The 25,355-nt window shown below is 45.5% G+C and overlaps 1 protein-coding gene and 1 long non-coding RNA gene across 2 annotated transcripts in view; one reads left to right on the top strand and one right to left on the bottom strand.

Moving 5' to 3' along the window:
• The window catches only part of LOC141994917 (uncharacterized), a 266,061-nt gene extending 262,420 nt beyond the window's left edge, over nt 1–3,641 (top strand). The window contains exons 5-6 of the long non-coding RNA XR_012641219.1: nt 2,920–2,975; nt 3,515–3,641. This is a non-coding gene — a long non-coding RNA (uncharacterized LOC141994917). The remainder of the gene's footprint in view (nt 1–2,919; nt 2,976–3,514) is intronic.
• A 10,037-nt stretch (nt 3,642–13,678) lies between these two features.
• On the bottom strand, nt 13,679–23,184 carry LOC141994647 (uncharacterized). Its single transcript, XM_074964878.1, has 4 exons — nt 23,047–23,184; nt 20,899–20,951; nt 17,077–18,159; nt 13,679–13,759 (listed from the first exon to the last, which is right to left on the bottom strand). Exons 3-4 carry the CDS (start codon nt 18,109–18,111, stop codon nt 13,679–13,681), a joined length of 1,116 nt encoding a protein of 371 aa, XP_074820979.1. The 5' UTR covers nt 18,112–18,159; nt 20,899–20,951; nt 23,047–23,184.
• Nucleotides 23,185–25,355: the final 2,171 nt, after the last annotated feature.

Genomic DNA, 25,355 nt, shown 5'->3' with positions numbered 1-25,355 from the left:
AATAAATTTGTCTTTAAGGTGCCACAAGTACTCCTTGTTCTTATTGTGACAGAGTGCTAGGTACAAAGGCCTGAGTCAGCACTCTTCACAGCAGCCCCGATCAGGAAAGGCAGATTGGAGCTGACTATGCAAGGCTGTGCAAAATTTGTGGGCGGGGCAGGGCAGAAAGGCCAATTAAGTCATTAGTCAAGAGCCCACAAATAGGCACAGGAAGAAAGAGCACAGGGGGGAAGCAGGCAGTAAGAGGAGAGAGAGATTGCTCTCCTCTGCTTGGGAAAGGTCTTAGGTATACTGTGAGGGTGGTGGGATGCAACTGTAAATAAACTGCACAGGGTGTTGAACCAGCAAAAAGGTCCCCAGGTAATTTGTGGACTGAGAAAGAGGCAGGACCAAGGCAGCTCTGTTACACTATGGACCACCAATGTGATGCAGCTGTAAAAAAGGCTAATGCAGTCCTAGGAAGTGACAGGGAAGGTATTTCCAGCAGATAGAGGAAAGTGTTAGTACCATTATACAAGGCACTGGTGAGACCTCATCTGGAATACTATGTGCAATTCTGGTTTCCCATGTTTAAGAAAGATGAATTCAAACTGGAACAGGTGCAGAAAAGGGCTACTAGCATGATCAGAGGAATGGAAAACCTACCTTATGAAAGGAGACTCAAGGAGCTTGACTTGTTTAACCTAACCAAGCAAAGGCTGAGGGGAGATATGATTTCTCTCTATAAATACATCAGAGGGATAAATACCAGGGAGGGAGAGGAGTTATTTAAGTTAAGGGACACAATGTGGACACAAGAACAAATGGATATAAATTAGCCATCAACAAATTTAGGCTTTAAATTAGACAAAGGTTTCTAACCATCAGGGAAGTGAAGTTCTGGAACAGCCTTCCAAGTGGAGCAGTGGCACAAAAAACCTAACTGGCTTCAAGACTGAGCTTGATAAGTTTATGGAGGGGATGGTATGATGAGACTGCCTACAATGGCATGTAGCCGATCTTCGACTGCTAGCAGCAAATATCACCATCAAGTGGTGATGGGACATTAGATGGGAAGGGCTCTGAGTTACTACAGAGAATTCTTTCCTGCGTGTCTGGCTGGTGGGTCTAGCCACCTGGTCAGGGTCTAACAGATCACCATATTTGGGGTCAGGAAGAAATTTTCCCATGGCTCGGACTGGTAGAGACCCTGGGTTTTTTTTTTTTTTTGGCTTCCTCTGTGGCATGGGGCCTGGGTCATTTGCAGGTTTAAATTAGTGTAATTTATGGATTCTCTGTAACTTGAAGTCTTTAATTCATGATTTGAGGACTTCAGTAACTCAACCAGAGGTTATGGATCTATTCCAGGAGTGGGTGGGTAAGGTTCTGTGGCCTGTGATGTGCAGGAGGTCAGACTAGATGATCATAATGATCCCTTCTGGTCTTAAAGTCCATGAGTCTGAGAGTCTGTGGGCTTCCTATATGTCAGGAGGAGCACAAGAGGAGAGACTGTCTCTCTTAACCAGGACCCATGCCATGTAGTGTTTATATATAGCACCTTGGCTTAATAACAATGAAAAAAACATTTAATTCAGTAAAGGTCCAAGCAATGAAATGTAGTATATAACAGGGGTGGCCAAACTGGCTTGCGAGCCACATGCAGCTCTTTTACTGTTAAAGGACGACTCGCGTAGCCCCCTCACTCTCCTTATTCTCCACCTACCAGACTGGGCGGGGAGCTTGAGACCTCTGCCTTGCAGCAGGGTAGTAGGGCAGGGGCTTCTGCCCAGCGGGGAGGGGGGTCTCGGGGCTTCAGCCCTTCAGGACACACCTGCCGAGGCTCAGGGCTTCAGCAGGAGTGGAGCTGAAGCCTCAAGCTCCATCAGACTCCTCCCATGGGGCTGAAGCCCCTGAACCCTGGCTGGTGAACCCTGGCTCTCGAACTCCTGATGATTGTCATATGCGGCTCAGAGGGTCACTAAGTCTGGCCACGCCTGATATATAACGTATTCCTTGCATTGTTAAAATCACCATGCTCTTGTTGTAATGTTGTAACTGCTCAGAAGAAATGCACTAGTTATCACACATTATAGGCTAACTAACTAAACCAGGTTAAATTTTAAATTTGAAGAGTACACACATGATGTTTGTGACCTGTAGTTGCACAAACATGCCTTTCTTTTACTAATGAAATACTGAACTAAGTTGTATGAGGCAATTGTGCATTGTCAATGTAGCAATCACAGCCTCCCATTGACTTTTTGTTAACATCAAGAACATTAGCGAGAAACCGGCTTAAATAAAAAGCAAAGTGTTGTTGCTTAATTGGCAATAGATCAGCTATTAACAGGAGAATGTTAAAAATTTTCTAGTTTTTTTTTAAAGGTTTGAATCATTAATTTAAATTAATTACAGAATTAATTAATTACGTGAGGAAACTAGGTCCCTCCAGGGTCAGGAAGCTGTTCAATATTTTCACACTGGCAGTCTTGCCAGAAAAACTTAAAAAAAAAGAAATGCCTTTAATGATTTAGAACACATTGTGCTTTTTAAATACTTCCATGGCCATCATTCTGCTGTATCTGTAGATTTAATATAGGACTGAACAAAACTGGAAGTTTAGTACAACAATTGGAGGACAAGAAAAAGCAGGCCTGAGTTTCTTCTAAGAGTACTGCTTAATGAATTATTTTGTCCTTATGCTTTACTGCACCAGATCTCATTATTCTAAGGTGGTATCAGATATTGTGATGCTAATCTCAGACAATGATGGTCATGCACATTCTTTCATTTATTTCACAATGTCATATGGGTGGGTGGAAGGAGATATTTTGGCTAGGGATACTATTTTGATAAAACCTAGAGTAATATTGGAAAATACTGACATTTAAAAAGCTGATTTTTGAAGCTGTTTTGATGATCCTCATTTTGATTTTACAGAGGTACTGAAGTACGGTGCCATACAAAAGAAGAAGTAAAGATGAGTGGGAAAACTGGTAGGTTGGAAACTGAGCAGACTAAGTTATCAATCGGTTAAAGAAGGTGAAAGAGATGTTGCAGCTGGGAGCAGTTTTGCTTTGGAAAGAGATTTCAGGAGAGTGATTTGATCATCTTGACATGATATAGAAGTTTCAGAGGAGATAAACAAGCTAGTATTGATGTGTTCCCGACTTTTTGTACACATGTCTGTTCTGTCTGTCTGTCTCTGTCAAGGACACAGCAAGGAGGCTTCTTTTGATAATGGTTTGAAGCTTGGACATCTTCACCTTATCACCACCACATACCAAAAACAAATGTGTGGGATAGTTGGCTTCTGATACATCTTGTTTCTTTGAAACCAAGAAATCTTCCAGAAATGAAGACAAGGAATGTTGCTATTTTTTTTACTTTCATGCAAAACAGAGAAGTATTCCAGTTCTGTAGGATTTGTTTCAAAACATTTTTAGACAGTACAGTTTAAATTAGGGCTGTTAATTAATTGCAGTTAATGCCTGCAATTAACTGAAAACAAAATTAATATTTAAATTTTTTTAAGGACATTGATCACATACCTCTGGGCAGGGAAGGAGGCATTGGCTTGCAGAGGAACCTGACAGTGTCCATTCAGTCGCAGTAACCCAATCCGTCTCTGGAGAGCGGGAGAGAAGAGGAGAGAAGAGAACAGGAAGTGCCCCCCATCCTGGCTCCGGCATAGAGGTAGTGATCCTGACATTGCCGGGCCCTATTACTCCCAGCAGGCCTCTCGCTCCAGGAACTGACCCCTCCCCCCACAGCATGCCTCATTGCCCCCAGCTGGCCTCTCACTCTGGGGGGTACCACATAGAGAACAGGAGCCTGGAGAGCTCAGTCTCCCTGCACCAACTTTCTAATGGCACAAAACTGAACACCCTAGTCCCACCCCTTCCCTGAGGCCCTGCCTCACCCCTTCCCCAACCCCCACCCACTACATTCCCCCTCCCTCAGTGGCTCACTCTCCCCCACCCTCACTCACTTTAACTGGGCTGGGGCAGGGGCTTGGGGTGTGGGAGGGGGTTAGGGCTCTGGGCTGGGCCCAGGGATGAGGGCTTTGGGGTGCAGGAGGGGGCTCTGGGTGGAGGTGGGTCTCAGGGCTGGGGCAGGAGGTTGGGGCTCAGGTGCGGGCTTACCTCTGGCGGCTCCCAGTCAGCGGTGCAGCGGGGGGGCTAAAGCAGGCTGCCTGCCTGTCCTGACACTGCATTGTGCACGACCTGGAAGTGGCCAGCAGGTCCGATGCTAGTAGGCATGGGGGCAGGGCAGGGCTGCTTTCTCCCGCCGCAGGCACCACCCCCAGTTCCCATTGGCTAGGAACCAGCCAATGGGAGTGTGGAGCTAGTGCTCGGGGTGGGGGCAGCGCACAGAGCCCTGTGTTCCCCCTGCCTAGGAGCCGGAACTACTGGCCACTTCCGAGGTGCAGCGCACTGCCCCAGGACAGGTAGGGACTACCCTGCCTTAGCGCCGCAGCACCACCGACTGGACCTTTAATGGCCCGGTCAGCAGTGCTGACCAGAGCCACCAGGGTCTCTTTTTGACTGGGTGTTCCAGTGGAAAACTGGATATCTGGTCACCCTAACCAGCCTCTCCTCCCTTGCCACATGCAAAGTCCCTGAGGTATAATCTACCCTCCCTTGCAAACAAGGGCTCACTCACGTGAAGGGAGCCCACCTCGCTCAGGAAAAGAAGGTGAGCCTGGGGACTCCAGTAACAGAAACCACCCTTTCCAAAGCATCAGCAAGACACTTCCCTCACCCTCCTGCACAAGTCATTGCTTGCTCTCTCCTCCTCTCCGCCCATGTTCTCCCCGCACACTGAATGCAGATTTCTAAGATAAAATTCTTCCTCTTTGGACAGGAGGTTAGCCTGGCAAGCTCAGAAACCCAACCCAACAGGAGCAACATCAAGAATTCACCCTTTTCCTGCACAACTCGCACCCCTCCCATCTCCAGGATACTGACTTTCTGAGATAAAATATCTTACACCCCATCACAAGGCATATCAACCTTGCACCAGTGCAACAGGGGTTAACCCTTCTCTCTAGGCTGAGGAGGTCATGCCCCCTTGGCTCTATTGGGCACGCTCCAGTTGGATACAGGATATTAAAGGCAGCAGAGAAGATCAGTCTGCGCTGACCCCGATGAGGAAAGAGGAGTGCTGCTGATTCTTGGGAGAGGACCTCCTGCACTCCAGGATGTGGACGCCAGCCAGCCAGCCAGCCAGCCAGCCAGCCAGCCAGAGACGGACCCCTATACAGAGGCTTGAGATGCCGCAGAGAGGGGAGACATCTTGGCAACCCAGAGTCAACGAACTGCTGAGAGTCAGGTAGGAAGTGAAACAGGGAAACTTGGTGGGAAAATGGTTGTAGAACTGGAGACAGACTCAGCATGTTTAGGTAGGATCGCCACTGAGCAGGTGGTGGGCAACCCTGCCAAGGACAGGGCCTGGGTTGGAACCTGGTGGAGAGGGCAGGCCTGGGTCCGCCTATCCTGACCACCATCCATCCCGGGGTGGTGGCCCAGCTCCCTAGCACTCCCTGGCCGCTAGGCCACACTGCCCTGACAGCAGGGACTGTATTATTGACTCTGGCCACTAGGCTGCACTGCATCGATAGCAGGGGCTGTTATTGACTCGGCCGCGCTGCCCTGATTGCAAGGGTTATATCACTGACTAAAGCCACATGGCCACTCAGCCCCAACACCGGGGGCAGCCCTACAGATGCAACTGCCGAGCCGTAATGCACCCCACCCCCACACCCCAAAGAGTGACGGTGTATCAACCCTGCGACACCCCCTCAGTAACCCCAGACTCCTCTAAAGGAGCAACAAGAAGTAGGACTCAGTGGACTTGTAGGCTCTAAAGTTTTACACTGTTTTATCTTTGAGTGCAGTTATTGTGATGGGGCAAGGCCCGATGGCTATAGAAAAGTAGTGAGAGAGAGATATATTAGCTCCAGGCTAAACAAATTCCTGGTACCAGGATAAGTTAAATGGCAGCTGCTCCAGGTCAAGTAAGACACCTCGGGCCAATTAAGAACTTTCCAGAACGCAGGGAGAAGGCTAGGTTGATTGGGACACCTGAAGCTAATCAGGGACTGGCTGAAACTAGTTAAAAGCCTCCCAGTTAGTCAGTGGGTGTGGATATTAGGAGCTGTGGGAGGAAGTTGTGCTGTTGGAGAGACTGAGCAGTACACACCACATCAGGCACAAGGAAGGAGGCCCTGAGGTAAGGGTGAAGTGGAGCCTGAGGAAGTTTGGGGGCTGCTGTGGGGAAGTAGCCCAAGGAATTGTATGTGTCATGTTTCTAAAAGGTCAGCTACCATAGCTGATACTATTAGGGTCCCTGGGCTGGAGCCCAGAGTAGAGGGTGGGCCTGGGCTCTCCCCTTTGCGTCCCCCTCCTCCCTGCAATTATTCACTGAGACTGGGAGACAACAGACACTGCAAGGGAGGATAGCTTCTCCTCACCTCCCTTGCTGGCTTATGATGAAATGGCTCTGTAGACTGTGACCCTTGTCTCTAGAGAGAGAAGGGTTACATGGAGGGTCACAGGGAGCCTCTGAGGCTAGCGAAATCCACCAGGAAACGCGGGACCCATGGAGACAAGGACAGAGCGTTGTCACATTATATATAAAAAAAAATTCTTTGTTTTTAAGTTCAACTTTCATGATAAAGAGATTGCACTACAGTACTTGTATGAGATGAAATACTATTTCTTTTATCTTTTTTAAAGTGCAAATATTGTAATAAAATAATAACATAAAGTGAGCACTGTATGCTTTGTATTTTGTGTTGTAACTGAAATCAATATATTTGAAAAACATAGAAAACCCCCAAAATATTTAAATAAATGGTATTCTATTATTGTTTAACAGTGCGATTAAAACTGCCATTAATTGCAATTAATTTTTTTAGTTGCTTGACAGGCCTAGTTTAAATGAATAAATCATGATAAACAAGTGAAAAGATTTACTTTTATATTGACTCCTGCATGACGTTGATTTGCAGAGTCAAAAAGACAGAAAAACACAAGTGCCTTCAAAACTTTTTTTTGGTCAAAAATGCTGATTTGTCAGAAAAAATTTTTGGGAAAGGGTCAGTTTCAATGAATTATTCAAGCAAAATATTTTCTGAAAAAAGTTTCAAAATTATCAAAATGTCTCATTTTGACATTTTCAAAATGAAAATTTGCAGTCATTTAGTTTAAAATAACTTTTCATTTTGAAATTTAAGATAATAATTCATTTGAATTTGTTTTTTTTTAAAATGGTTGAAATCACAATGAAGTGTCTCAAAATGTCCAAAACAAAAAGGTTCAATTGACTTGAACCCATTTTTTTTTTCAGATTTTTGGTTCATGAAAATTTTTGGTATTTTGATTCTTTGACCTGATTCAGGATGGGGAAATATTTGGAAATCTCAAAAAATTTTGTGGCACAGGAAAACTATTTCCTGCCCAGTATACTTCAAGGTGCAGCACTCCTGAGGCTCTTAAAAACTCCTGAGGCAACTTAGCTTTGCGGGGACGCTGTAGCATGGGGCCCTGAGCAGTTGCCTGCTTGACATCCCCTAACACCAGGCACTGTCTGTGCCATAACTCTGTCTTCACTAGCACTGTGCGTTGATGTTTCATTATAACATTTTGCAGCATGAAGCATGAAAAAATGAATATCACACAATGAGCCAACGTATTTTTGAATTCTCTGTGCTTGCTTTACTTTGCACAACTGGTGATGATCTAAGACAGGCATGTTAGATCTAAATCAGTTTTGCTAACTGAAGAAATAATTAAGGGAGACACCAAGGGGAATAGGAATACAAGTGTATTGCTGGGCTTATCCACCTAATTTGCTCTTTTAATTCCTGGGTTTCAACTGTATAGGTAAAATAAGTGTTTCTTCCTTTTTCTAAGCCTTCTTCCCATTAGTAACACAGTGTTACTGTAATTGTGTGATGTTTTCATTGTAATGAAAAGAAGCATAAAAGAATTCTGAAAAGAAGAATCTTCTTGATCTATATTTGAGAGAGCTTGCATACACAGAATTTCTATTGTATTCTTTTACCCTCAGCATTGTTGGGGAAAAAGCTCCCCTTTTTATGTAGTCTTTTAAGTGCAAAGATAAAAGCTCTTCACTCTTTGTATTCCTTTTGCAAAGAGCCTGCTCTAGAGCTCTGTCCTGTGCAGAGTGAAAACATCTTTTTAATGCAATTATTTTTGTTGTCAGAAACTTTAAACAGGCTGTTTTAGTCATAGAAGAATGTAAGCAGGTAAGCATTGATTGCATGCCTCATGCATGTGATTGAACTGTCATGTGAGCAGTTTTTGGTCACTTGAGAATCTCTGATGAAGTGGAACTTGCATGAATTCTAGCCACACTATGATTCCTGTTAAAAAATGAAGTGTCTGAGATTTCAGTCACCCCATTATAAAATACAGTAGAACATCAGAGTTATGAACACCAGAGTTACGAACTGACCGGTCAACCACACACCTCATTTGGAATCCGAAGTACACAATCAGGCAGCAGAGACTCCCTCTGCCCCACCCCCACCCCCAAAAAAGCAAATACAATACACTTGAGCATAAGCTTTCGTGAGCTACAGCTCACTTCATCAGATGCATAAAGTGGAAAGTACAGTGAGGAGATTTTATATACACACAGACCATGAAAAAATATACATTGTAAGGACAGTGATCACTTAAGATGAGCTATTACCAGCAGGAGAGTGGGGTGGGGAGAGAAAATCTTTTGAAGTGATAATCAAGGTGGGCCATTTCCAGCACATTTCCAGGAGTTAACAAGAACGTCTGGGGGGGGGGGGGGGGAGGGAGAGGAATAAACAAGGCGAAATAGTTTCACTTAGTATAATGACTCAACCACTCCCAGTCTCTATTCAAGCCGAAGTTAATTGTATCCAATTTGCAAATTAATTCCAATTCAGCAGTCTCTCGTTGGAGTCTGTTTTCGAAGTTTTTTTGTTGAAGGATACTCACTTTGAGGTCAGAAATCGAGTGACCAGGGAGATCGAAGTGTTCTCCGACTGGTTTGTGAATGTTATAATTCCTGACGTCTGATTTGTGTCCATTTATTCTTTTACATAGAGACTGTCCAGTTTGCCCAATGCACATGGCAGAGGGGCATTGCTAGCACATGATGGCATATATCACATTGGTAGATGTGCAGGTGAACGAGCCTCTGATAGTGTGGCTGATGTGATTAGGCCCTATGATGGTCTCCTCTGAATAAATATGTGGGCCCATATCTATCCGATGAAGTGAGCTGTAGCTCACGAAAGCTTATGCTGAAATAAATTGGTTAGTCTCTAAGGTGCCACAAGTCCCCCTTTTCTTTTTGCGAATACAGACTAACACGGCTGCTACTCTGAAATACAATACAGCACTTTGTTAAACATACACTACTAAAAATAAAGGGAAAGATTTGACAAGGTAAGGAAATTGTTTCTGTTCTTGTTTCATTTAAATGAAGGTGGTTAAGAGCAGCATTTTTCTTCTGCATAGTAAAGTTTCAAAGCTGCATTAAGTCAAAGTTCAGTTGTAAGCTTCTGAAAGAACAACCATAACATTTTGTTCAGAGTTAGAAACATTTCAGAGTTAGGAACAACCTCCATTCCCAAGGTCTTCGTAATTGTGAGTTTCTACTGTAAAATGAATTGTTCACTAGGGAAGGAGGGAGTATTATCCTAATGCATTTTTTATGAAATTCTCTTTTAATGTTTTAGAGAGGGTAAGACTGTTTTAAAAATCTTAACCAATACATATCTTCCTTCTGTAGCACTTACAGTGTGTACCATTTTCTCAAAAAGAAAAGGAGTACTTGTGGCACCTTAGAGACTAACCAATTTATTTGAGCATAAGCTTTCGTGAGCTACTGCATGCATCCGATGAAGTGAGCTGTAGCTCACGAAAGCTTACGCTCAAATAAATTGGTTAGTCTCTAAGGTGCCACAAGTACTCCTTTTTCTTTTTGCGAATACAGACTAACACAGCTGCTACTCTGAAACCTACCATTTTCTGTTGTTGTGTATGCTTTTATCTCTCCTTTAACATCTCACCATTGATTATCTTTATTTTAGCTGATGTCTTTAAGCCAAATGCATGTTGGGATATATGTCTGAAAACATCATTATTCCACTCACATGGTATATGCCTATAGTATGTTGGCAGAAACAAATATGTGATACCGGGTCCTTTGTTAGCCTTTCACTACCTATGTTTACGAAGCACATTGGGATTTTATGGTGAAAATTGCTTCTTGCTTATAGCAAGTAATATCATGAAACAATAATAAGAGAATGTGGGAGGGAGAATGTCCACCTTTCTTGTAGCATCAGGAAAAGAGCAACATTGCCTGGATCTGCATTACATGTAAAACATTTTACACAACTCTAATTCAAATATGAAAAGGCTGAAATAGAAGTAAAATTACAAAGTGGTGTTGGTGTGGTCTTTGTGTGTGCGAGGCAGATGAATACATTTTGATAATGTGTGAACAAACAGCTTTTTATTCTGATGAAAGGAAACGGAGGCTTTTGTTTCAAAGCACTATGGCAATGTAAGTAAGAGGAGATGATTAAATGCCATAAATTGAGGTGGCATTTCATGATTCAAATTCCATTGTCTGTCTCCTGGTAACATGGAGTCTTTTCCGTATGGTCTATTTATTAATATAACCCCTGACTTCATCGTATCTGAACATCATGCAACTGTTAGCCAATTTATCCTCAAAACAACCATGTGAGGTGGGAAAATATTCCATTTTCTAGGCAGGGATCTAAGGCACAGAAAAATAGTGACTTGCCCACAATCACACAAACTTTGTAGCAGAGCTAGGACTAGAACCCAAGTCTGCTTCCGTCTAAAGCCCAATGCTTTAACCATACCACTCGCCTTTCTCTCCCTGTTGTGCTATACCTTTTTTCATAAGAATAAGGGTCAATTAATAAAATGTTAATGTTATGAAGTTCAAGTAAATGCAGCTGAACGGAAGTTGAAGTTGCTGCCCCTTGTTCTGAATCTTAAATCTACTCCTGAATTTCATTATTTGCAATGTGATGTGCAGACTTTAGGCCCAGTCCTCCAGTTCTAATGTAGGCATATCCCTGTGATCGTATGTACCTCTGTATTCACTCCTTGCACACTATTGTAATAATCTTTATTCAAAGTATATCTTGTGAGGTATCATTTGAAAACTCATAATTTGCTGATCATTATTGATAAAATATGTGTGGCAACATTGTATGTAAAGTTATAAAATTCCACTGTATGGTGGAACACATTTTAGTAACAAGTCTAGGATGTGGCCAAACCAGTTCCACAAAGAGAGAGGTCAAGCTGATGCCTGAGCTGGGTGTAAACAAGGACAAATGGGCCATCACCTGCTAAGTGACTGTTCATTGGCAGGAAAAGGGACGTCGGAGAAAAATCTACATTTTAGGAAAGAAACAGCATGGAGTTCCCATCTTCACAGTTTGCCTATTGCCGTGTTCCCAGTTGGAGATGCTTCTCAAAGGAGGGAGAGCACTATAAAAAAGAGGAGAAGAAACCTCAAAGGATTCCACCAGAAGTTTAAAAAATACAGAACAAGAGAATCAACTAGGATTATGAAGAAAAAAATAGTTTACTCACTACAGCATGAAATGCTTAGTATTTAAAGATGCAGAATATTCAAAGATGCACAGTGCCTTCAGTTTACAGCCACAGCACACTTGCTCATTCTATGTAATATCATATCACAGCATTTGGAAAGTCTCATATACAGTCAATGAGGATTCTCTCCAAAGGAGAATCTCTGTAGTCTCAATACAAGCTTTTAAAATTTTGCTTTTTGATGGTAAAATGTTTCTTGAATGGGAACAGACACTTGCTCCAAGGTGGAAGCTGGTCCCATAGGGCCATGCAATTTTAAAATGACAACATTGTGTATAAATGGTTTAGAAGAGCATTTATAAAGTATCCCTCTCCTTAAACTAAGTAATTCTATTCATTTAAATGGAAATTGTGTAGGTAATCAAGTTAGTAAGAAATCCATACTGTTTGATCTCGCATTGATGGGGGGAGGAGGGGGTTAAGGGAGGCAAATATCTGACTCTATTCACTGGCCTTGGAAGAATCTGTGTTGAAAAAACTCAGTTTGCTAAACAGATTCAGGCAGGAGTTTTCAATCACTTTCAAAGTGCAGAGTGCATTTTAATAGAGAGAGAGGCCAGTTACCTATTTGCAGCCCCTTCCATGCTGCTGCCCTGTCTGTATGCAGTTGACTATCAATGCAATTTCTTCCATGGAAAAGTAATATGAATAAAGTTGTTTAATATTGCAAACTCTAGTCTTGTCTTTAGCTGCTAAGGTTACATGTGACTAGTCATGTACCCCAGGTTCAGAACCACTATATTAGGGCATGTGTTGTATAAAAAGACTGGTATAATTTAGAGTCCTGTGAAAACTTTTTACATTGGATCCATTTCAGCAAATGTCTTTTGAAAGAATATAACTTTAATTGCAACAACTAATAGTTCTACAGCTGATAGTAATCTCAAACGATAATACAATAACATTACAGTAAAAGCTACATAATCTAGTTGGCCCAATTAATTAAAATTAAAAAACAAGTTAAAACAAATAGAATATGCCTTAAATTTCTACTTAAACAAAATGAGAGTAGGAACATTCTTGTTATCCAGGGCAATTTGCTCCAAACAACAAGTGCATGCTATTGTCTTTACTGCATGAGTTGTCATTTCAGGTGACACATTTTAGCACTGAAGCTGATAGATCTAATTCAGTCCAACTGATGGCAAGAGGAGCAAGGAGTACTAATTCTGAGGTAATGCAAATTGGTTCCTGTTTTTTTTTAAAGGGCTTTCCAAGTCAACTCAATATCTTTATACATTAATGTAAAACTTAAGTGGTAATCAGAGCAGCTGGGACAAAATTTGATCTGTCATGGAATGTCATGCACCAGTCAAAATTCCAACTGCTGAATTCTATATTAATGGAACATTATTAGTCAAAGAATTTGGAATACTAAAGTCAAACACTGTGGAAGGTCACAAAGATATTGATCATAAACTTAACACCAAGAGAGGAAAAAACCCTAAAATTAATGGAGATCAAAAGATGTAGAGTATGTTGGCCCCATGTATATAACAATTTCATTCAGTTACATTTAATTTAAGAACATATTAAATATCATGCCTTAATGTTTAAAAACAGATGATAAAATATAAATTGCAGAGAAGCGCTATTATTCAAATAATACTGTATATAACGCTAACCTATTCTGTTGGGTCATTTAATCCGAAAGGAATGTGTAAACACTGAATAGCAGTGGAGCAAAAAGGAAACCACAAGAGAATATACAAGAAACGGGATATGGCTAAGTAAATAAAGCCACAAGTTGGTATCATTTAGCTTGATTGCAAGATCAAAATACCAAAATGCAGTCAGAAATTAGTCATACAAATCTGATAATGCTTGGTCATGAATATACAGAATTATCATGTGCATTGAGAAACAGGACTTTCACCACCTAACCAATGCACTCTGTGTACAACAAATGGGTTGCAAACCTGCCTGTTAACACTCTAAAAGATTGTAACAACAAAGTACCGAGACAACTGCCTGGCTGTGACCCACTTGAGCACTTTGGCAAGAAGGAGTAAATTAAACACTGCTCAATAATTGGAATGTACATCATGATCTAATTCACTCTTTTTCTTGAAAGGATTGGGGTTTCGAATGGGTTGTTTTAGGACCTGCAGAAGCAATTTAATACAGTTGGGAGAGCTTTCATTAGCAGTTTTTTTAAATGGGCATCAGTAAGCTTAGGGATCAAGAGAACAGACTGGAGGCTTACATTTCTGAACTAGTTTCCTGACCTCAATTTACTAGATGTCATTAAACTCTGAAAACATTGGTACAGAACTAAGTAGTGTATAACCATTGGCTTTTAATCACCAGTGGAGAAATGAGAGAGGTAGTGAACTTCTATCTTATTCATGACAAGGCAAATTCCCCATCAGGAAAAACCATATGATGTGTCTCTGTACTGCCATTAAGTATAAGGAATTGATCAAAGTTTTTAAATAGGGTTCCTCTGGGATTTTCCAGACCATCAACAATGACAGCTGACTAATACCTCTCCCTAGCCAGCCCTGTAGTTTGATTATATTCATTAAGCTATATTTTTTAAAGCAACTTGGTGTATAATAAAGCCAATTGCTCTCTAATAAGGATGCTTGAGTTTGCAACCTTTTCAGTTTCTCAGGTGGCTAGTAAACAAAAAATTCTGTTGACCCAGCCTAGATGTAATTGGAACATTTAAATTTGTTAACCTTAGGAAGTGCTTGAAAATGACCCGAGCATTTCTCACCCTGGTCAATGGGGAAGGATGTAAGGATGAATTTGCCTTCAGGATAATGGAAGTTAGAAGTGGGAATTTAATTAAAAATATTTGAAATTATGATACCATTCACATGTAAGTTATATGCTATAGGAAGGGAGGTGTCTCTCTGACCTTAATGGGAAACTCAAAGCTGTTTTAAAACAATGGGGCAGATACTCAGCTGGTATAAATTGTCATAATTCTGTTGAAGCTGTGATAAACAAAAGGGGAGTGGTCGGGTAGCTCCTTTTTATGGACACCCAGCCAGCCAGTTAGCTATAAATCCCTCTTGGTGGTAGTTCTCTATTTGCTTTACCTGTAAATGGTTAAAAAGTCTCCCTGCATAGGAAAAGGAAGGGAGCGGGCACCTGACCAAAGGGCCAATGGGAAGGCTAGAACTTTTTAAAATGGGAAAAATCCTTCCCCTTGGTTGGTCTGTGGTTTTTCTCCTGGAGAGCAGAGACAGGGCTGCAACTGTGCTGTAAAAAGCTTTGGGCCAGGTATGAAGAGTCATCAGATCATACCTAGAAACTACTCATTTAAAATCCTAGATACGTAAGTAGATCAGGAGATGTCTAGGAAGACGCTATTAGGTTGATCTCTTTTATTTCTTTATGGCTTGTGGACTCTTCTGTGTTAGCCTCAGGTGCTTTTGTTTTGCTTGTAACCTTTAAACTGGACCCCAAGACCTTGATGCTTAATTCTTGTAATTGTTTTTTTTTTAAATCTAGCAAAAAGTCTAAGTTCCAAATGTATTTTCTTTCTTTTTGTTTTTAATAAAATTTGCCTTTTTTTAAGAACAGGATTGGATTTTTGTGTCCTAAGAGGTTTGTGCATATGTTTAATTAGCTGGTGGTAACAGCTGATTTCCTTTGTTTTCTTTCTCAGCTCTTATCTGGGGTGTGTGTGTGTGTGAGTGAGTGAAAGAGCTTGAGGGTACTCCACAGGAAGGAATGCCCAAGTGTGCCTTCCTTGGTTCTCAAAGGGGTTTTTTGCACTTGGGTGGTGGCAGCATCAACCCATCCAAGGTCGGAAAAAAGCTGTTACCTTGGGAGTTTAATACAAGCCTGGAGTGGCCAGTATTAATTTGTAGAATCCTTGCAGGTTCCCACCTTCTGCACTTGAAGTGCCAGCGTGGGGAATCAGCCTTGACATGGTGGCAGGGTGGTGGGATCATTTTGAACCAAAAGGACAGATCTCAGGATTTTAAAAGGACACATTTTTTCCTTTTGGCAGCCTGCAAAGCCAGGGAGGTTTTCTTTTCTTTTCTTTGCTGCCTGAGGGGGAACAGACACGAAAAGAGTTCAGCCTGCCAAGCCAGGGAGTCCAACAAGCAGTTCATTTATTTTTTTCTCCAGCTTCGTGGCAACAAAATAGCTAGGCTAGGGTAGGGCAGCCCTGTGCATGAGGTTGCAGTTGGGCACCAAAACCCTAGAGCAACCAGTCTTCCCAAAGGGGCATACCACAGAGAAGGCCGACCCAGATCCGGCCCAGACATCCAGCTCTGTGACAGAAATGCAGGGAGGGGATGGGGGACCGTAGACTTCCCAGGAGAAAAGATTCAGCCCTCCCACATCTGAGATCCCAGGGCCAAGATGGATGCCCTTAATCCAGGTTGAGTTCTAATTGCGGAAGAAAGGAATTTCTTCCTAGAGATGAAGCACTTGGAAGTGGAGGAGAAGTGCTTGGAGGTGGAAGCGGAGGAGAGGAGAAAGGCAAAGCGCTTGGAAGTGGAGCTGAAGTGCTTAGAGCTGGAAAAGGCTAAGCTGGGTTAACCAGGTAGCCCTAACAGTCCTTCTCCAGATACCACTCCCTGTGGCGGTTCAATGATGAGACAGAACACAGGTTTATCCAAGCAAGCAAGCTGGTTAGCTGAAAAGGGCTGCTGCCTGTCAGCTTTCCACCTTCCCTTTTATTATATTTCTCCCCCCTGCGCATTACCTACTTCCACCGCAAAAAGACACAACAAAGGAATACATGACTTTGATTAATATTCTTATTTTCCAGCCTCTATCTACTACAATCCTAATTCTCAGGCCTTGAGGCCAGGCCAAGGAAGCTTCCCACGATTACTGTCCTTTAATTAACTTCCCAGGGTTCATATCTGGTCCTCGTCCTTGGATGGAGCAATGTGTTGCTCCTACACAACGGTCAGGGTGTGCCCTGACTGTTTCCAGGTGGATGGACTAAACATGAACCCTTCATTCCCCCGATTTTTGTTTAATTATACTCGGCCATCTCATGGTAGCCGTCAATTTGCTTTTGCAAGCAATTTAACTCCCAGACTGACAAGGACATAACTCGGGGAGCTTGCCAGGGCGAATCTCTACAAAGCCTTAGCAAAGAGGGAATACATTGTACACAGCAGCAGCAAAAAATAAGCCCAATGATCACAAACACAGCATAACCGAAAAGTTGTCGCAGCCATCCTAGAGATGGCAGCCAACCTGTAAGCCAATTCCAAAAGCCCTCAAACCCCACATCTTGACGTATGTGTGCCGTAAGATTGGCCAACTCGGCCAGTCTAGATTCTATGGAACGACTATTATCAGTTAAATTAAAACAACACATATGCCGAAACGTGGAACAGCCTAGGTGATGTTTTAAGAGCAGAAAATCAATGGCTGCTCTGTTATCCAAGATTGCATCCCTTAATTCGTGTTGCTCTGTGTTAAATAGGGCAATTGCCTTGGATGTTGTATTAATTGCCTTCGCTGCAAAGCACGCCAGGGTATTTAAGGTTCTGGCTGTATAAGTGGCAAGCCCGGGGACCCCAACAATGGAGGCCGCTAAAGCAGTATACTCAGCGCGACTAAAAAGCTCAACATCTGCAACACAATTATCTGAAAGGGGTACACTTCTTTTACTGTGCCTTTGGCTGGCAAAAGGCAATATAAGCATCATTCTACTAAGACAGCAAAGGGTGCCATCACTTAAATTTGCAGGAATATAACTAAAGGTGCGTGAGCCACAGGTAAAAAACCACCCTGATGGTAGGATGATATGGCCATAATTGTATGAAACATTTACAGCGTGGGAACAATTTAAGAGGGGTTGAGGAATTTGCCGACAGCCCAAGGGCACCTTTGTACTAGTGCAGTTAACCACACGCGCACAGGTGACATTGTTGGCCCCGGCCGGGTACGGTGTGTGGAGGGATATAGCCGTGTGAGGCAAGGTATAGTTGGCCGGGCCCCAATTAGCCATGCCAGAGTACTGGGAAGAGAGATTCGCGTAAGCAGCGAGCATTGTCTCATTCCCTATTTCCTCAGGGTGATGACATACTGGTATAAGGCATGTACCTAACAATTCTCCGGCTGCTACAGAATCAGACAAACAAAAGTGGGTAACATTTGCTATTGAAGCCAATCTTTCCCATATGTTATATGTCATTCGGGCCCGTAACGGGGGAAGCGCTCCCGAGCCAACCCCTACAGGAAATAGCAGGCACAAAAGGCATACAATCAGCACAGAATTAGCAGTGATTTGGGCGAGAATCGCCACAAACAAAGTCTCAGGAGTCTCTGGCTGTTGATTTGCTGCCAGTCTTCGTTGAGCCGCCGCGACCAATGCTTTTACTGCTCCCCATGTCACGGGCTGGCTTGGGACGCTACGCCTCTTCCGTTTCCGTCCCGCCGTTGTCGACCCGGGAGGCACCACGTTCTCCTCCAAGGTCAGCTGAAACTCCGGTATGGGGTTCGACAGCCCCTGGCGCCACGCCATGCTGTTTCAGTGCCGGTCGCACACACCGGGCTGGAACCCACAACGGTCCTGCAGGGAGAGACACAGCAGCATATCCCCGACCCCAAGTGATTAGAGGTACTGGGCCCAGCCACTGCGGATCGGGCAGCTGACGGTAAAAGACACGCGGTCTTTCCAGTACCTCAGATTTGTGAAAATGGCGATCCGCGGGGGTCTGCTGATCTGCGTTCAGCGTTAAATTATTTAAAGTAAACAAAAGGATATGCATTTGTTGTTGAATGTCTCCTAAGGTTCGGAGACGCAGCTCCCCTTGTTTTAATTGTTTATCAAGCAAGGTTTTGAGCGTGCGATTGGCACGTTCAACAATGGCTTGGCCCGTGGAATTATAAGGGATGCCGTGTTTAAGACGGACGTTCCATTGGGCGCAAAAAGTGAAGAGGGCTGTGGAGCAGTAAGCTGGGGCATTATCCGTTTTAATTTGGCTTGGGCGACCCATAACAGAAAAACAGGCTAGCAAATGGTGAATAACTTTAGCAGTGGCTTCCCCACGCTGTGGGGTTGCCCACAGAAATCCCGAATAAGTATCAACAGAAACATGTAAAAAGGAATAGGGGCGGAACTGTGGCACATGAGTGACATCCATTTGCCATAGCTGATTTGCTGCAGTACCTCTGGGGTTAACGGCATAAGAAAAAGTAGGAGCAGCAGCGGCACAGTGGGGGCAGGAACGAACAATGGAACGTGCATGATCAGCAGGAATGTGAAACTGCCGGGCCAAAACAGAGGCAGACTGATGGAAAAAGGCATGGCTTTCAATGGGGTCAGAAAAGAGGGAATTTACCTGACCACGTAACGCGCGATCAGTGCGTGCATTGCCCTCAGTGAGTGACCCAGGCAGAGGGGTATGACTGTGAATATGAGCAACAAAATAAGGGAAATTACGAGTGGAAATAAGATATTGCAAAGACAAAAATAGGCGAAGGAGGTCCACATCGACCTGAGGGGTAATGAGGGCAAGGGGTAAATGATCAATCACTTGATAAACATAATGGGTGTCCACAATTAAATTAAAGGGACAATCAGCGAAAAGTTGAAAGGCTAAAATAACAGCAGCCAGTTCTGAACGCTGCGCGGAACGCTGAGGCAGTGTAAAACGAGAACGCCAACGAGGGGGGTCACCTGATTGATAGGTGACAACACCTCGATGTGGAGAGCCATCAGTAAAAAGAGTAACAGCAGAAACAATGGGTTGAGAGCGGCTAAGACGATGAACAATTAGAGGCACCTTTTGTGTAATTACCAACCGAGGATCTTTTGGGGGATTATAAGAAATTTCTCCCACATAATCACAAAGAGCAACCTGCCAAGCCAAAGAGGTGTGGCACAAGGAATCAAATTCACTACGGGACAAGGGGAACACAATATCAACTAAATCAGTGCCAGTAAGTTGCACTGCACGGTGGCGGGCTTTACGAACAAGATCAGACAGGGCATCTAGATATGGGTAAATATTCCGAGGAGGAGTGGAGGAGAGGTACAGCCACTCTATGATAGAGACGGCTGTATTCGTACGGGGTACAAACAGAGCCGCAGTGGGCGTATGAGGGGTGGCAAGAAGAATCAGCCGTAGGGGACGGACCTCAGGGGGTCTGTCCACAAACTGCTGACTTAATGCTGCATTAATTTGTCGAATGCAGGCAATGTGCTCTTTAGTGATGGCAATAACTGCACCCGGTGCTCGGGCTCCACGTAGGAGCTCGAACAACGGCTGCAGCATTGAGGTGGGGAGACGAAAATAGGGCCGAATCCAATTTAAATGACCCAAAATCTGTTGTAATTTAACAAGGGTTAGGGGTTGAGGTAGAGTTAGTGCCGGACGAACCGGAGCAGCATAGGTTTGTAAAACCTTATGGCCGAGGTAGTGGTAGGGATAAGAGCGTTGGATTTTTTCTGGTGCCACCAACAGGCCATTTTGGCCGAGGATTTGAGACAAAGATTCAATCTGTTGTTCCGTGACCTGGGGACCACTAAGCAAAATGTCATCCATATAATGGTAGACCTTTAGCGTAGGGTACCGGGCACGAAAAGGGGTGAGGGCCCGATCCACAAAAAGCTGACACAAGGTTGGACTATTTTGCATTCCCTGGGGTAAGACCTTCCACTGATACCTTTGAGAGGGTTGCTGATTATTATATTGTGGCACCGTGAACGCGAATTTTTCGCGATCTTGTGGGCAAAGGGGGATGGTGAAAAAACAATCTTTTAAATCTAATACGCAGAGCTGATCGGTTTGAGGAATTAAATTTGGATTTGGTAATCCATATTGCAAGGGGCCCATAGGTTGGATGCATTTATTTATTTCCCTTAAGTCATGTAACAGCCGCCATGCACCAGATTTTTTCTTAATAACGAACACCGGGGTGTTCCAGGGACTAGTAGAGCTTTCCAAGCGCTGTGCCAGCAAATGCTGCTGCACAAGCGATTGAAGCGCTTTTAGCTTTTCTAGAGGGAGGGGCCACTGGTCAATCCAGACGGGCTCTAAGGATTGCCATACCAAGGGCAATGCGGAGGGCAATGTGGGCGAGGGAGGACTTTGAGCCATTAGATATTAATATCGAGGGTGGTGTCCAGCTTTGCGAGTAAATCACGGCCCCAAATATTGAGGTGGACAGGGAGCACAAAAGGGCGGATAGTAGCAAGGGTACGGCCTCCCGGTTTAGAGACTGTGACCCAAGACAAACTCTGTCGCCCGGGTTTACTACCCCCGATCCCCCACAACTCTTTAGAAGGAACCGTAGGCCAACTAACCGGCCACTCTGGATCACGAATCACCGTAACGTCAGCTCCAGTGTCCACCAGCCCTGTGAAAGGAACATCATTTAAGAGAAGTGTTAACTGAGGTTTCGAGGGGCGGACTGACATTGTCAGAGCAACAAGTGGAGAGGACGCGCTGTGAGACGGCGAGTGAGACAACGTTGATCCAAAGCCGCCTCCGCCCCGAGTTCGATCCTCGGCAGCTGGCACCTGATAGGGGACTAAAATCAATTGTGCAATTGATCGTCCACGCGGGAGCGACTGTGGAAGATGAGTCCACACCTGAACCTTAATAATGCCGGTGTAATCGGCATCAATGACCCCGGGGATGACAAAAAAGCCCTGTTTCCCAGCATGAGAGCGAGGGAGAACGAGACCCACAAAGCCGGCAGGGAGAGGTCCCGTCACCTGGGTAGGTATGGCGCAGACCTCCCCTGGCAGCCGAAAATCAGTGTCCTCCTGCATGATCAAATCAAGCCCTGCACTTCCAGCAGTCGCCGCCTTCATAGAGTCTATGGATTTTAAGGCAGAGGAACGGTTGTCTGAGTGGGAAACACCCCCGTTTGGCCCTGGGTTCGGGGGGGACCCGCCGCGCGGTTTCCCGGCCCGCTACGACACTGATTAGCCCAGTGATAGCCCTTCCGACACTTGGGGCACTTTTTTGAGGGTCGGGCGGGTGCCTTTGATGAGCGGCACTCCCGCTGGAAGTGACCCTCCTTGCCACAGCGGTAACAACGCTTCCCCTCTTTCCCGGTTCTTTTTAGGGCGGCAGCCAGAACTCCAGCTTTATGTGCTTGGGTTCCGATGTTTTGGCACGCCCGTAGCATGTCTGAGAGCTCTAAAATGCCAGAGGCTTGCGCCGTCTGGAGAGCGCGGCGGCAATCCTCATTTGCATTTTCAACTGCCATTTTTAACAGGATCTCCTGAGCTGCCGCAGCGTTATCCACCTGTCGGAGGATAGCCTCTTGCAATCTGTTGGTAAAATCCAGAAAGGACTCTGATGCACCCTGACGGATACTAACAAAGCTTTTAGTAGGCTTGCCTGAATCCGGGACCTTCCGGAAAGCATGCTGGGCGCAGGTGGAAATAAGGGGGAAGAGGGCCTGAGGGAGTTGAGTTTGCATCTCAACGGTAGCAAACGGTCCCTCCCCTGCCAAGTGCTCAAAAATAATACCTTCCGCTCTATGAATCTGGGCCTGGCGTTCCGCCTCCTGCCGATACTCACTAATCCAAATAACATATTGACTGGGTGACAGCATCATGCGCAACAGCGCCTTCCAATCTTCAGGGATCAGGGAGTATCCACTACCTAGCCCTTCAATGAGACCACGCACAAACGTGCTAGTCAGACCGAACTCGCGAATTGCTTTCTTTACCTCTCTAATCACCGAGTAAGGCAAACTGACCCAGGTTCCAACCGGGTTGCCCTGGCCATCGTTCTGCCAGGTCACCGGACAAACCGAGACCAGCTCAGCCAGCTCCTCTGCTGTAAGATCTGAGCGAGCCTTCGCTGCGTGAACCATTTGTTGCACCAGCGAAAGCCTCTGAGCAGATGCAGACGACCCCCTGGGGGGCCCCGAAGCATGGGGTTCCAGGGGGGGATGGTAATCACACACCGGCTCTGGTGGGGAAGGTAAGGGAGGCGGTGGTAATAAAGGCACTGGGAGCAAAGCAGGGAGAGGGATGGCTGCAGGAGCCGACGGCGGTGGCGAAATCGGCAGCCCCTCTGTTGGTGCGGGAGAGGGTTCTTCCGAAGCGACACACTGTGTTGCATCGGTAGGAGGGGGGGTGGCTGCAGGAGCCGACGGGCGTGGCGAGATCACCAGCCTCGTGAGGGAGGGCCTGTCCGAGGCAACACGCTGTATCGCATCGCGGCAGAGGTGCCAGGCATGTAAAGCCTGCACGGGCGCCCGAGGCTCTTCATGCAATGTCTGGCCCAACCGCTCCCAGTCCGCTAGCTTAAGGGTTCCGACTTCAGGGTACCACGGGCACTGGGCACTCACCTCCTGTAGCAGGAGAGTGAGTTCTCGAGCGGGGCAGTCATGCTGAGCCTTACGCAGCAGATACTGTAGCTCATTGCGGTGTTGCACTTGCAAAGCAGAGAGGGAGCTTCCCATACTTACCACAATGAAAAATACTCACCGGGATCCGCGAAGCGGATGAGTGACGCGTCTGAAACCCTTGCCGGGCGAGGTGAGTGCTGAGGGCCCCACGTTTGGGCGCCAGTTGTGGCGGTTCAATGATGAGACAGAACACAGGTTTATCCAAGCAAGCAAGCTGGTTAGCTGAAAAGGGCTGCTGCCTGTCAGCTTTCCACCTTCCCTTTTATTATATTTCTCCCCCCTGCGCATTACCTACTTCCACCGCAAAAAGACACAACAAAGGAATACATGACTTTGATTAATATTCTTATTTTCCAGCCTCTATCTACTACAATCCTAATTCTCAGGCCTTGAGGCCAGGCCAAGGAAGCTTCCCACGATTACTGTCCTTTAATTAACTTCCCAGGGTTCATATCTGGTCCTCGTCCTTGGATGGAGCAATGTGTTGCTCCTACACAACGGTCAGGGTGTGCCCTGACTGTTTCCAGGTGGATGGACTAAACATGAACCCTTCAACTCCCCATTCCAAAAAATTCCCCACATACAGGGTAGGCAATGATACAGAGGCAGCCTTAGAAAAATTTGACAGGGCCTGCCTTGTGTACAGCATCCCTCCAGACCAGTATATGGTGGAGCTGAGGCCAGAACTCAGTGGACCCTTAGTAGAGGTGGCAGCTGAAATGCGTAAAGAACACACGAATGAGTATGAACTTTTTAAACAAAAGGCCAGAATTAGAATGGGGCTAACACCCGAGCATTCCCGTCGGAGGTTCAGAGCCCTAAGGTGGAACCCACACATGGCATTTTACAGACATGCTTACCACATTGTAAAAAATTAGGATGCCTGGATATCGGGAGCAAATGTTAAGTCTCTGGAAGATCTGTCTCTCCTAATACAAATGGAGCAGTTCTTAGAGGGTGTTCCTGAGGAAATAAAAAGGTACATCTTAGATGGGAAGCCCAAAACTGTAATCGAGGTCGGGGAGATCAGAGCCAAATGGGTGGAGGTGGAGGTGGCGGAGAAGAAAAAAGCTAGTAACAGTTGGTGTGGATAACAGAAGGAGCAACCTGACATGACACCCAACCATTGGAGTCAGCCCAAGGCCCCACCTTGCAAGGAGGAGCCCTCCCCACAGCCAGAGAAACCCCAGATGCCCTTTTCTCCCAGCACCCTAATCTCCTCCACCCACCTCACCCCAGCCCAGTGTCAGCTGGGTGATGCTTCAAATGTAATGAGCTGAGGCATGTGAAGGCCAACTCCCACAAGAGCAGCAGCCAACTGCAACTCATCACCCCGGGGTCCCAATGAGAGTCTTCAGGCCCAGATGCCTTGCAAATACCCCCAGAGTGAAGGGAAACTGTGAGTGTGGGCAGAAGGAAGATTACTGCATGGAGAGACACTGGAGCACAGGTGTCAGCTATCCACCAATCCCTGGTGGACCCCAAATTCATCAACCCAGAGGCCCAAGTGATGGTGCAACTCTTTAAGGCCAACTCTTTTAACTTGCCTACAGCCAAGTTGCCTGTCCAGTACAAGGGCTGGCCAGGAATATGGACTTTTGCAGTCTATGATGATTATCCCATTCCCATGCTGCTGGGAGAAGACTTAGTCAACCATGTGAGGCTAACAAAAAGGTAGGGGATGGTCACCTGCCGCCAGGCTGAACAGGCCTCCACACCTAACTCCATTCCTGAGCCTCCACAGAAACCCAGCCAGAGGTGGTGAAACCAGACCCCAGACCAGAGTCTATGGCAGCAGTTGTAGATCCAGTTCCTGGCACCCAGCCAGAACCAGCCCAAGGATCGGAACTGGCAGAGCAGTCAGCACCAGAGCCTGTGCTTGCAACTCCACCAGAGTCAGGGGAGCCAGCACCAAAGGGCGCCACAGAGCCTGCACCTGCAGCAATAGCTAAACTGGCGCAAGAAGCTCAACCTGAATGTGAAATATGACCTAGTGCACCAGCGGAGAGCAGTTCCAAATTGACGGAGACACCCCCATCACCTACATCACTTCCAGTGGGACCAAGCCCAAGTCCACAACCCAGCAAGGAACTAATGTCTCCAGCATCAAGGGAGCAGTTCCGGGTAGAGCAGAAAGCGGATGAAAGCCTCAAGGGAGCTTGGACAGTGGCACGGAGCAACCCACCGCCTCTCAGCTCTTCCAATACGTCCAGGTTTGTTGTAGAAGGAGGACTCTTATACAAGGAAACCCTTTCTGGTGGGCACAAGGAGGACTGGCATCCTCAGAGAGAGTTGGTAGTTCTAACCAAGTATAGGGAAAAGCTCTTGAGCTTAGCCCACGATCACCCTAGTGGCCATGCTGGGGTGAACAGGACCAAAGACCGTTTG

The sequence above is a fragment of the Natator depressus genome, chromosome 10 (assembly GCF_965152275.1).
Source record: "Natator depressus isolate rNatDep1 chromosome 10, rNatDep2.hap1, whole genome shotgun sequence".
NCBI classification, from domain to species: domain Eukaryota; kingdom Metazoa; phylum Chordata; order Testudines; family Cheloniidae; genus Natator; species Natator depressus.
This window is presented reverse-complemented; position numbering and strand designations above follow the sequence as displayed.